The 12,653-nt window shown below is 38.3% G+C and overlaps 1 protein-coding gene across 5 annotated transcripts in view; it reads right to left on the bottom strand.

Annotated features, from left to right (window-relative positions):
- The window catches only part of HDAC5 (histone deacetylase 5), a 172,859-nt gene that overhangs the window by 19,260 nt on the left and 140,946 nt on the right, over positions 1 to 12,653 (bottom strand). For all 5 annotated transcript variants that reach the window (XR_014028560.1, XM_081344405.1, XM_081344404.1 and 2 more), the window contains 7 exons: positions 12,117 to 12,425; positions 7,504 to 7,669; positions 5,651 to 5,784; positions 2,624 to 2,744; positions 1,958 to 2,007; positions 692 to 799; positions 530 to 585 (listed from right to left, as the gene is read on the bottom strand). Coding sequence is in view for 4 of the 5 variants with exons in the window: in XM_081344405.1 (XP_081200531.1) it covers positions 530 to 585; positions 692 to 799; positions 1,958 to 2,007; positions 2,624 to 2,744; positions 5,651 to 5,784; positions 7,504 to 7,669; positions 12,117 to 12,425 (944 nt within the window). In the remaining variant the exon portion in view is untranslated. The remainder of the gene's footprint in view (positions 1 to 529; positions 586 to 691; positions 800 to 1,957; positions 2,008 to 2,623; positions 2,745 to 5,650; positions 5,785 to 7,503; positions 7,670 to 12,116; positions 12,426 to 12,653) is intronic.

The following is a 12,653-nucleotide window of genomic DNA, read 5'->3' as shown; positions in this document are numbered from 1 at the left end:
CCAGATTTCATGAAGGATATGCTCATTGATAGAGCATCTAAGTGATTCTAACAGGCACTAGATTGAGTATCTCACCTCTCCAATTAGCACTAGGATAAAGCCTTGCCTAAAACCCTCAAATGCTCCTGTCACTAAATGAAGGAAACGATGACACTTCAGTTTGGTGCCATGTAGCATCTATTCTTATTTGACTCTTAAAAATGCTACTTATAGTAACAGGCACCACAGTACGCTATGGAAAATAATTTTCTAATCTTATCACCTTTTATGCATCCATTTTCTAAATGTATTTGGGGGTATGGATGTCTAAGTAAAGTACGTTTTTCAATAAAATATCAAATATGCAGTAAAACTAAAAAAAAAGAGATGGAATTTCATTTGAGAAGATGGCACATAAAATGGCTTTTTAAAAATACACCTTTACTTATTCCACTTTCCCAAAAGAATTTATTTTAGAAAATGTAAAATTTTTAGTTTTGCAGTAGTTAAATGTAGATATTTCCCCCCTCAATTTATAACACATACTTACATGGCAGTAGACTCTTCTGCATGGTGACCTGGTGGTCGGATGACAGCATATCCATTCTAAGGATGACAAAGTCATGTATCTTTAATAATATGTTCATTACATTATGATTAGCACAACCACTTTTAATGCACTTTCTGTCAATGGATTTAAAGAAGAATTTACCTTAAGTTCCCCTGATGCCACTTTAAAGGCAAGCTCCAGCAAACAGCCAACAGCCATGCGGACTGCACTGGATGAATGCATCTCATTCCACACTGTGTCACTGTCAACCTGCAGTGAAAGTTTATCATAGATCACAGGACTTGCAGAAGTTAAAGAGTAAAGCCATCCAAGCTAGCCTGATCATTTTATTCTTTGATTTCCATCTTGCTTGTGGAACACACACAGAATTCAGGAAAGTGACAAAGATACATCCTTTCCACCAGGTTTCTAAATTGCTAACAGGAGTCCCTGCAGATTTTACTCAGCTAGTTCTTGCCGACTCTAGAGGGTAGTGCTCATCTCCGTTTCAAGGTCAATGAGCCAGTGCTGTTTGAAGACATTTCTGCGGTTGTGGCCAGCATGACATCACAGAGCACTGTAGCAGTACCCATTTATCTACTTGCATTTGCAGGCTTTCAGACTTTCAGTTGGCATGAACTGGGGTGAGGATGGGAGCTCACCCCGTCGTGTGGCTGACAAGCCCAGCGTCTTAACTGCTGAGCCTCCTCACTGCTCCAGATTGTTAATAAAATTGATTTAATGATATTGATGTTTAATTTTACTCTAATTTTAACATTCTTTTTATTTTCATATTTTATAATTTGTATTTTAGCTGCCTTGAGTGCTGTATGGATAAAAAAACAGGATATATATTGATGTTTAATTTTACTGTAATTTTAACATTCTTTTTATTTTCATATTTTATAATTTGTATTTTAGCTGCTTTGAGTGCTGTATGGATAAAAAACAGGATATATATTCCATTAAAAATGAAAATAAATGAAAGATGCAGCTGAGGCCTCATTCATCACTTCATCTATTGCTTGCAGCAATAGATAATTGCTATTATAGGATTCTTGTGGGTATTCAATAGCATGCAGAATGAAGATAAGAAGCAACAACCCCAAAAGAAATGATTTTAAAGCCATTTCGGTACAATTCAAGGACACATGAAAAGATCAAGAAGATGCAATTAAAATATAACATAAGGAACCATCTCATATCAAACTCAATCTTTTGTCCTCTGGGTTTCATATTGGAGCTCTGCAGGCTTTCAAGCAAGGTCATGCTCCATCACAGATGAAAACCACATCTGCTTGCTACTAACTTGAAGCCCTATTCCCAGAAATTAAATAAATGACACAGCAGAAATGAAGTTTTAAGGTGGAATATGGGAGGGTTTCATTTCCTGCCATCTGATTTGCCTGGCAATTGTATTTCACTCACCCCAATTCCACCACACGGGAGGACAGCATACATCTTCTGACTAAGGGGGCCTTAGAGGAGAAACAAAGAAGAGGAAAGGGTATGAATGCCACATTTCATATACCTTACATTTTTCATGTCTATTTTTACTGCCATAGAAAGAGCAAAATTATAATCTTCATGAATACAGGATTCAGTTGGGCAACTTTACATTCCATTACTTCTTTTAAAATTGCCTACAGTGGGTTATAAGTCATCAATTTAGTAGCCCACAATTTTGAAAAAGCATAAGCTCTAAAATAGCTAAACAGGCATAGATCAAAGAGCCCCTCCCCTCAAATTATCTAACTTCCCCTAAAAAATGGATCTCTTCCCATTATGTGCAAATGCTCACTTAGTTTTGTATCACTGCCTCACTCATTCCATCTCCCAATTCAGAAAATACAGTCCCCTGCCATCAAATGTTTTCCCATCTGATACAGATGTTTGAAAAGACAGACTTTGCCAGATATATTAAAAATATGACCTACCTGATTGCCCTTCCTCATATTTAACCATACATTTTATGCCTTTACCATATACATAGATATAGCAAAATTCTGTACATTCTGCGATTTTTGAAAGGGGAAGGGGGAGCAACATTCTGCATTGTGAAGATAGAATTATATAAATTCCCAGACATTCTACCTAGTAATTTCTTGCTGTCAAGTTTTTGCCTGTTCAAGGGACTTGTTCCATACAGTAATGTGTGATGTTCTGAATGGACAGCCTGGATTTCATCCAATGTTGCCTTCCGGCCTCGGATTCTCTAAGTAACAAAAAAATGGGTGACGATATTAGACAGAAAATTTGAAATATGGACTTTAAAAGAATTTTGAACAAAAATCCAACACAGATGTCTTGTCCATGTTTTGGTAGTAAGGTTTACTCATTTTATATTATTTTCAAGCTAAATATCTAAATTTGGTTTAACAATTAAGATTTTCTCCATCCCAGCCTTTCCAATAATTCATTTCAGGTTAAGAATTGTGGATATATCTTCAACTGTCCTTCTTCACCATCTGAGCATTCATGAATGGCTTAGGGCCCATGTCAACATTGCAGTCAAAATTCATATGCTCTTCAAAGACTAAATCAAGGATCACTTTAATATTGTTCAATATTAAATGATTTTATGGAAAAATGAATTCTTTGTTCTGGCTTCAGAACGAAGGGTTCCTTTTCAGGCTGCTTTTCTATTCTGGTCAGGCTTTGTTTTTTGAGTAGGACCCATGGCATAGCACACGTGTACAATGCATGGTCGCTCCAGGCAAAAGCACTGCCACTCCTGTAATTTAATTTCCTTTGTGCCCCACTAGGCTTTCCCTGAAATATTTGCAAGAAACCTTCCCCTGAGAAGTGCTTTGATAGTGGCATGATCCTTGGGATATTTCTCTACAATGCCCGTAAGATCATCACATTATCTTACATTAAGTCAGATCACTGGTCCATTTGCCAAAGTACAACTTTTTTTGACTACCAGCAGCCAAAGCGTCAGGAAAAGGTATTTTCATTTCTCATTATCAGAGATATTTTCATCTCTCATTACTAGAGCTCATTACCATCTCTTGATAGATTTCAGAATCTGAAATCTGCATGGAAAGAATTCACTTGCCACTAAGCCTGCCTTCCTTAATCTCAGCATCTTTAATTCGTGTGGTCATCAACTCCCAGAATAGCCCAGTTTGCATGTAATTTCTAATTGCTGAGAATTCTGGGAATTGAAGTCAGCACTTCTGGGAAGTTGCCAGATTGGGGATAGTTGTAGTTGTAGCTGAATCTAAGTTTCCTAGAGACATGTGTGAATTAACAATGAAAGCAAAGGTGAATTCAAGAAAGAAAATACATATGCAAGTCTCTGGAAAGCAAATGACCTTATCAGTTAATAAAATCAGTTTAATCTCTCATCTTCCTTATTATTCTTTCTCTGAATAAATCTTCTTTTTAAAAAATTCCAAAGAATTTGACAGAGCCTACAGCTTAATTCTTTTGCCTTTTTTAAGAATAAAGCTAGAAGGATTATTGAAAAATATTATAACTAACAAAACAGCTATATATATGTACCAAAGTTCAATGTCAATTCACATCAAAGTAGCAGCTATGTTTGGAATCTCATATTTTGGAAATCCGCTCAATTATTATTTGGTGATGACAATAATTACTAGCCATTAAGTCATTGACTCTTAGCAATTACACACATAAGATTTTCTCCATGATGTTCTGTCCCTAACCTGATCCTTCAGATCTTCCAATGACTCATTACTTCCATCATCAAATTTATCCATCTTCCTGATGTTTGTCCTCTTCTTGCCTTTCCTTCCACCTGGCCCTTTGTATCTCAAGTAAGAACCCTACATTAATTTTTCAATGATCCATTTGTTAGCTGTCCATGGAATACTGCTCATTTTTTTTCCAACACCAAAGTTTAAAAGTGTCAATACTCTTCCTATCTTGCTTTTTCAAAATCCAACTTTTGTTTCCATAAAGTATCACAGGGAATACCATGGCTTGCATGATTCTGATTGATCTATGTGTCTAGTACAATGCTGATGTGAATTAATATATTAGGCCTTCATTTTCTGATTAGTTTATATCAAAACATATTACAGCTGATCATGTTTGATACAAAAATTCGTAGAAAACCTCAAAACAATCTTGTATTTTTGACTAATCATTTCATATCACTGGATTTCACCTACTTTCTGCTGAGAGTTCAATGACCTGGTATTCAAATTTTTACTACCCTTCCCCGCCCTCTAATTTTAAGCATGGGAAGAAAATAAATGAACAAAAGACTCACCCTCACAGCTAAATTTGCAGATGTGGCAGATATCGAGAGACTGCATAGATGCTTTCCCCAGGAAGGTTCAGTACATAATTGATGATCAGCCCTGGGGGGAGGGGGGTCAATACTTTTATAAAGTCAATACACGTTCCTGCATGAAAAATGTAACAAAGTAACCTATAGTACTTGAAAATTAATGGAAGAGCAATGAGGAAAGATGTATATGGTACTGTTTTTCATGCAGGAACATGAGCTTTCAATTTGTACATGGACTATTTGTTGTCACACTAAGTATCAAGAGTGTTGACATCCCCTGGAATGGACTGACCTTGCTGGGGAAATTCTGGCTCTATGAAATCTCAAAGTGTTAAAGATTAGGATAGAGAAATCTGAGGTCTTATATGTGTTTGCTGAAGGAAAAATTCCAGCACTTCACACTACCGTGCAAACTGGCTAGGGCTGCTGGGACTTGTAGTACAGTAACATGTAATTGGAGTAGCTTTTGTTTTCAGAGTTCCACTGCAGTTATTCTCTTTTGTGCTGGAAATACAGACTGAAGGCTATGCTTTACATATCTTTGTTTTAAAAATCCTCTTCTCTGTGGATTGTTTCCAAAACAAATAGGATGCAGCAAAATTGGACATTCTTGCAGCAATTTAAAGATTAGCAGTTTTATTAGGACTTGGGAACAGAATAAAAACTACCACGTGCCTGATGCTGTGGACTCATCTATTTTGTATTTCTTATTTTTTTATGATGCCACAAAGGATATTACGGGGCACTTCCTCCACTGTAAAATCATTTCCCCAAGTGAGCTATTTTTTTTAATGTGACTTTGGAAGCTGTCTCACCAGCTGCTGGCAAAAAAGCTGCACTCTGAGATTTCTTACCTCACATTTGGTTAGCAATCCTGTCTCTTGTAGTCTGGACCAAATACTCTGTATCCTCCCAGCATGTTCTGGGTGAACATTAGTGTTTCCACATGTACACTGGTGCTTCAGCATGAATGTGTCATAAACAACACCTATGAGAAGGTGGTAAAAACGCACAGAAGGAAGGAGGAAAAAAATAAAAAGCAACCAAAATGCTGCCCAGACTTTTATGGACAGGTAGCATATTTGGGATTCTGATGGCATGCTAAAGATGCTATTGTACTACAAAATTATTACCATCATGGATGTGTTCAGTTATAAAGCAATAGTTTACTAGAAGACAAATTCCTAAGATTGCTTTGCTTCAGTAAGCCAGCTGGGTTATCTTGGGCCAGATCTCTCTCTCTCTCTCTCTCTCTCTCTCTCTCTCTCTCTCTCTCTCTCTCTCTCTCTCTCTCTCTCCCTCTCTCTCTCTCCCTCCCTCCCTCCCTCCCTCTCTCTCTCTCTCTCTCTCTCTCTCTCTCTCTCTCTCTCTCTCTCTCTTTTTTTGCACAGCAACTAACCACTCTTTCTAAACAAAGCAGGAGCTTGTGGCTACCATATTATTTTTATTTGTTAAGAATACCTGTGAGGTTGATGAGTTCTCAGATACATTCTATACATTAGAATACATAATCTACCATTGAGCCCCCATCCTGGCCATGCTGTCTTCAAAGACTACAGCCAAATGCAACAAGAGAAAATAATAAAACATATAAGGAGAGAGATCTAATACAAATTTAAATTATATCTAGTTTTTCCCCACTAACCTTGCCTGTTCAAATGGCATGTAGCAGCCAGCAAACCACTTTTCCCCCCTGTGCTTTTAAGTCAGTCTTGACTCATAGTAACTAGACGGATTAACTCTAAAGTTTTTCTGATAAGATTTCAGAAATGGTTTGCCATTGCCTTGCTAGGGCTGAGAGAAAGTGTCTGGCCCAAGATAACCCAGCTGGCTTTGTGCCTGAAGCAGGACCAGAACTCATGACCTCTCAATTTCTACATTGATACCTTAACTACTATACCAAACAGGCTCTCCAACAAACCACAAAGGCCCCTAAAATTGAAAAAAATAATGCATTAATTAAAAGTATCTAAAAAGCATTTGCATTAGCTAATCTGCTAACCTGGGCAAAGTGAAGGAATCAGATGATTTCCAAGTATTCACTGGCTTTTACTGAAGGTGCTATTTTTAAAGCCTTTTAAAATTCTAAGGGTTAAGGTCTGATTATCTGAGGGACCGCCCCTCCAGTTATGAACCTGTCCAGTCATTAAGATTTGCAGAAGCCTCCCTTATCAGAAGCTTGCATATCTGGCATGGGAAAGAGCATTGCATTGTTCCTAGCTTGGAATGCATCTTGAATACATTTGAGTTACATTTGGCCGATATTCTGGCAACTTTTAAGAAAAATTGTAGAGAAGAATTTTTTCTACATTCTTTTGATACCGGTTAATATCTAATTTTATTTAAGTTTTAACATTTTGTGATTGACGGAAGCCTAAAATCCTCATCGTAAAATAAATCAATAATAAAACAAATCCAGTTAAAACTACCAAGCTGGCAATCTTCTCTCAATGAACCAAACTGATTTAAAGTCAAGATATTATCCTGTTGTGCCCTAAAGTAAAGAATAAAGCAAAGACAATATTTAGTTCTTGGACACTAGAGACTGGATGTGATAATAAAGGAGAACATATACAGAATCCCTTGCATATTTGAGAAAGAAATTTTCAGGGTAGGAGATGCAGTTTCTAAGCAGCTTGTTCATGCCCAGCAAGACAATGATCTCACTGTCTTCCAAGCTTCAGGAAAAAAAATGGCCTTCACCTACCTGTAGTGAAAAGGTGATGGACCAAAGGCTCAGGTGTACTGTTCTTCAGGCTAGTGCTAGCAGGTGAAGACTGGGTACGGCTAAGGGCTTGATGGGGTATAGTACTTATGCTCAGGGGAGTTTGATAGAGCTGCAGAGATCTTAGCTGATGTGCATCAGCAAATACCTATACATTTCATAGGAATAGTAGCCAGAGAAAAAGAAACAGAAAAACAGATCAAAAGACCTACTATTTCAATATTTCACCAGCTTTAAAAAAAACTGCCTTATTTAGCCCAACCTATTGTATTTATTAATAGAAAACTAATGCTCATTGACAGTTGCTTTTTTACTTGTCCATGTATTTATGATTCATCCTAGAGCAAGGACAGTATAAAACATGTCATACTGAAACACTGTAAGACTAAAATTTTATAAAATGTTCTGTTTTGAGTATGAAATGGACAGCTGAAGCAGTCTGGAAATGATTTAAGCCTGGAAGTAATCTTTTCTAAGCCTGAACCACTATGTGAGCTCAGAATGCTTCCAAAAAGTAAAAATAACTAATTTTGCACAGTTATTTCATGAAATTTTACAGCTCAGTTATTTCAAAATAACTTGTTTTGCATTGTCCAAAGAGAATTATATACATTTTGATAAAACATTAGATTTCAGAAACATAAAAGAGCTGAAATTCTATTGTAGACAGGTATATGGCTGGCATCAATCATATGTTATAGCAAGTTCTATGGATGTAGCCTAATCCTACTCAGTTGGCCATCTTAATTTGAAAAGTTCATTAAAAAATAGTTTAGACCTCAAGCAAGAATCACTTGGAAGATGGAAAAATGAGAGGAAAGGAGTTTAGAGAAGGTGCATGTGATGTTTATGTTTTTTGCTTACTTCCAAATCTGACCCAGATCTGCTTCCTGTTGCCTTGAATCACATAGGCATGGCAAGCACAAAACACTATTCATCAGGAAGTATAGGAAGTGAAAGGAAACATTTGTTTATCCTGATCTAACCCGCTCCCCTTCCAATTATTTCTGAAACCCACACACAGAAAGGTTAATTTCTCTGCCAGTAGCAATGGGAGAACAAATCTTTCTCTCAGCAACATCAATGGGATTTTTCCTCCAAATATCTTCAATGTTAATATATTTGTTTAAATTGGTTTTTACTTTTTGCTGGGGGACAGGAAGCCATTCTGATTTGTTGAATGGCAATATAAATTTCATAAAGAAATGATTAGATTCACACATAATACTAGGCTAGTTTAGACAGATTAAGCAAACCAGTTCCAGTTGATCATGGGTTAATGTGACCTATGAACAGAGCCACTGACTCCCTATGCTGCAGCCATCCTCAATCTGCAGAATTTTACAATCCCCAGCCAATTGCTCTGATGGTTGGAAATCCTGGAAAATGGTTACAATAAATCTGGAAGGTACCATGTTGAGAACATTCTATACAGTACATTCACAGAATCGAAAACATGGCAGAACCTTCAAAAATAATATAGACCACATCTTCTGATTTAGGAAACCTCTGGTAAATGGCCATTAAGTCTTTGTTTAAAATTCTACAAATTTGTTTATTTTATTTTATTTAGAAAATTTATATTGCTGCTTACTCGAACATGGCGACTCAAGGTGGCTTACATGGCTATAAAAACACCATATAAAAGAAATAATAAGAAGAAAAATAATAAAATAATAAAATAATAACTCCCCCACCCTGGCAACAACACATATTCATACAAGCCATTTAATGGGCTCCATCCTGCTCTGGGTTCCCCAAGCCTGCTGGCAGAACCATGTCTTCAGCACCTTCCGAAATAGTGTTAGAGTGGGAGCCAGTCTCATCTCTGGAGGGATGATGTTCCAGAGAGAGGGAGCCACCATGGAGAAGGCCTTTCTTCTAGGTCCCACTAGATGTATCTCCTTATGAGATGGGACCCACAACATTTTCCAATCTAGTGGGGTTGGGTAGATGTGATCAACAAGAGATGGTCCCTCAGAGAACCAGGTCCCAAGCCATGAAGCGTTTTAAAGGTGACAACCAGCACCTTGAATTGCACCCGGAAGGAAACTGGCTACCAATGCAGTTCCCGCCAGAGAGGTGATACATGTGCACACAGCGTTCTGCACAAAACCATGCAGACTGCTGCATTTTGCACCAACTGGAGCTTCCAGATGTTCTTCAGGGGCAGCCCTATGTAGAGCACATTGCAATAGTCAATATGAGAGGTGACTAGGGCATGAGTGACCGTGAGTAGGGATTATTGATCCAGGAAAGGGCATAACTGGCACACAACCTGTAGTTGCACAAAGGCCCTCCTGGCCACGACTACCACTTGCAGAGCAGGAGTCACGAGTCCAGGAGAACCCCCAGATTATGCACTGGGCGTGTTTGGGGTACTGCCACCCCATCCAAGACCAAAGGTGGCAATTCTCCATGGGACAAAGAGCCCCAAACTCAGAGCCAACTCAGTTTTGCCAGGGTTCAGTTTCAACCCGTTGCTCCCCATCCAACCCCTAACAGCCTCCAGGCACTGCAAGAAGGAGGTCATTACCTTCAGAGGCAGTTTGGGATTACTTGGTCAAAAGGTTATTTCTAATGTTTAGTCAAAATTATTTTTCTTGTGTTTTGAATCCAACGGTTCAGAACTTATGCACTGGAGGAACAGAAGATAAAACATTCCACCCTAGAGCACAAAATTATCCAGGATTATACTTCTGACCTCCCATATATTACTAATCTCCCAGAGATTAGATTCTCCAAAATTTCTCATTACTGATCATGTTGCTAGAGTTGCTGGGCATTGATGCTCAGTAATTATTGCAGGCTGCAAATTCCACAGTACTGCCAAGATTTTTAGGTATGGTTACCTTTTGTAATTGTCTATAGGATCACACTGGAGAAAATGGAGCTTGAATGTATGGGGAAATGATCAACATGAATCAAACCTGCATATGACTGGTGTTGTGTTCTATGCTTGACTGATTAAATATAGGATTCCCCAGTAAACTCAACCAAGAATTTCCCAAATATGTGGCATTCATTTTAACAATAGCACCCATACCATATGCATGTGAGTCCTAAGCTACCCCTCAATGTTCCTTTGACTACTTTATTTTTGAACTCCTTTCAATCAATTCTGATTTCTTTGCTGACCATTCTTCTAGAGGAAAGAACTTTCATTTCTTTGCCAAACACACATTCTAGTATGGAACTGATGAAATTTTTAAATGAATAGAACTGAAAGGAAGACAGATGACTCATAATCGAAGATGACGTTCAGAAGCCAGAAGTATCCTCAGAAACCAAGGATAAGGAAGACAGAAAAGGTGACTGTAATGCAGTAGATGAGTCACTTTCCCATTTGGAAGCTCCATTATCTCAGATGAATGGGGTTGAAGAATGGGAAACAAGAAATATAGTCGTTCAACTAGTTCTCCAAACTTACACTACCTTGAAATTCACCTCCCCTCTGCTATGAAGCACCTCTTTCTCTATTCTTCCATAACTATATTATTCTTCCTACTTTGTTTCTAGTCTTCCTCAAGAAGCAATAGTAAACAAGCTCAGCATGAATGGGAGAACCGATATGTTTGATCTGCAATGAGGCTGCTGCTGCTGCCTGCAATATTGTTTTCCATTTATAAAAGCTTATTTTTACTTTTGAAAGGATACTATACTTTTCTTTAAATTGATATTTATGTCCAATCAATATGACTAATCATTCAAATGGGGCATACCTCTCTTCTGAACCCTTCTGTTTTTTTTTCTAAAAGGTAAAGGTTCCCCCACACATGCGTGCTAGTCGTTTCCAACTCTAGGGGCCAGTGCTCATCTCCGTTTCAAAGCCGAAGAGCCAGCGCTTGTCCGAGGACGTCTCCGTGGTCATGTGGCCGGCATGACTAGACGCCAAAGGCGCACGGAACGCTGTTACCTTCCCACCGTAGTGGTCCCTATTTTTCTACTTGCATTTTTACGTGCTTTCGAACTGCTAGGTTCACTGCAAATATCAAGAAGTAAAGAAGCAAATATCAAGAAGTAGCATGGCAGCTACATTTTCTTAGGGTATTTGCCATAAATAACCCAAATGTATTTCCTGCCCTTTATGCCCACTAATGATTTTTTAGAATCATGATTTTTCTGCTATTTGCATTCTTTTCTACCCTCTACTTCTTCCATGCCAGTGTTGCCAAAATGGAGACACCATCCACAATCCCCAAAGCAATTATAAAATAATGGAATCTCACTTCCTCTCATACTGAAGAGCAGGGAAAAAGGGCTATTAGTTTTCCTTGCTAGCCCAGGAATTTATTGCCATGCCTTAAAATGTATGTTATGCTAAGCAAGTTTGAATCTCACATTTTTTGCATATGTCAAGGCACAAAGTCTCATAACTCAAAGAGAAATTCTTTACTCTCATACATACAAGGATTCCTATATGCTTTGCTATCTTGCTGGGGAAATGAACAGATGAACATAAACGCCTCCCCTCCCATACTGCATGTGGTCTTGAAGGGGAGAAGCCTTTTTGCAATAGAACAAAATTTTAATGAGTACTCTCCTGTGACTTCGGTACAGATTTCAACGACACATTGTTTTAAGAGAGGCCTCACCTGCCTGTAAGTAACTCCCAGCTCCTCAACCTCCTGTTCTTCTTGCAGCCTGTTCATTCCAGCTTCATCTTTCATTCGAAGACAGCCTTGCTCTCTGGCTATACTTTCTTCTTCTTCTTCTTCATACTCCTCTTGTTCCTCTAAGCCATCCTGGGTCCCCTCATTTTCTATTGACCCATCCAGCACAAACGGCCCCTGGCCCAGGCCCAAACCAAGCCCCAAAGATTCCTGTTGTTCTGTCAATTCCTCTTCTGTTTCTTCAGGGTGTGTGGTAGGTGGCCGGGGCAACTCTCCAGTCTTAGTGATTATCTACAAGAAGGGAAAAAAATAAAAAGGAACAACTGCTTGCACTTTAATTGCCTAGTAATTTTGAGGTCAAAGCAAGAACCTGGAAGCCTTGGGGTAGGGAGGAACAAGGCACACTAAATACATAGTTTTGCTGTTCTGGTGACTTTAATTCTTTGAGCTTTGTTTCTAGTCCTCTTAGCTGCCTACAGGATAAAGAGGAACTCAGAAAAATACACCCATTATTTAATT

Source organism: Vipera berus, assembly GCF_964194415.1.
Source record: "Vipera berus genome assembly, chromosome: Z".
In the NCBI taxonomy this organism is placed as follows: domain Eukaryota; kingdom Metazoa; phylum Chordata; class Lepidosauria; order Squamata; family Viperidae; genus Vipera; species Vipera berus.
Note: the sequence above shows the minus strand (reverse complement) of the source record. Positions and strands in the feature narration are given on the sequence as shown.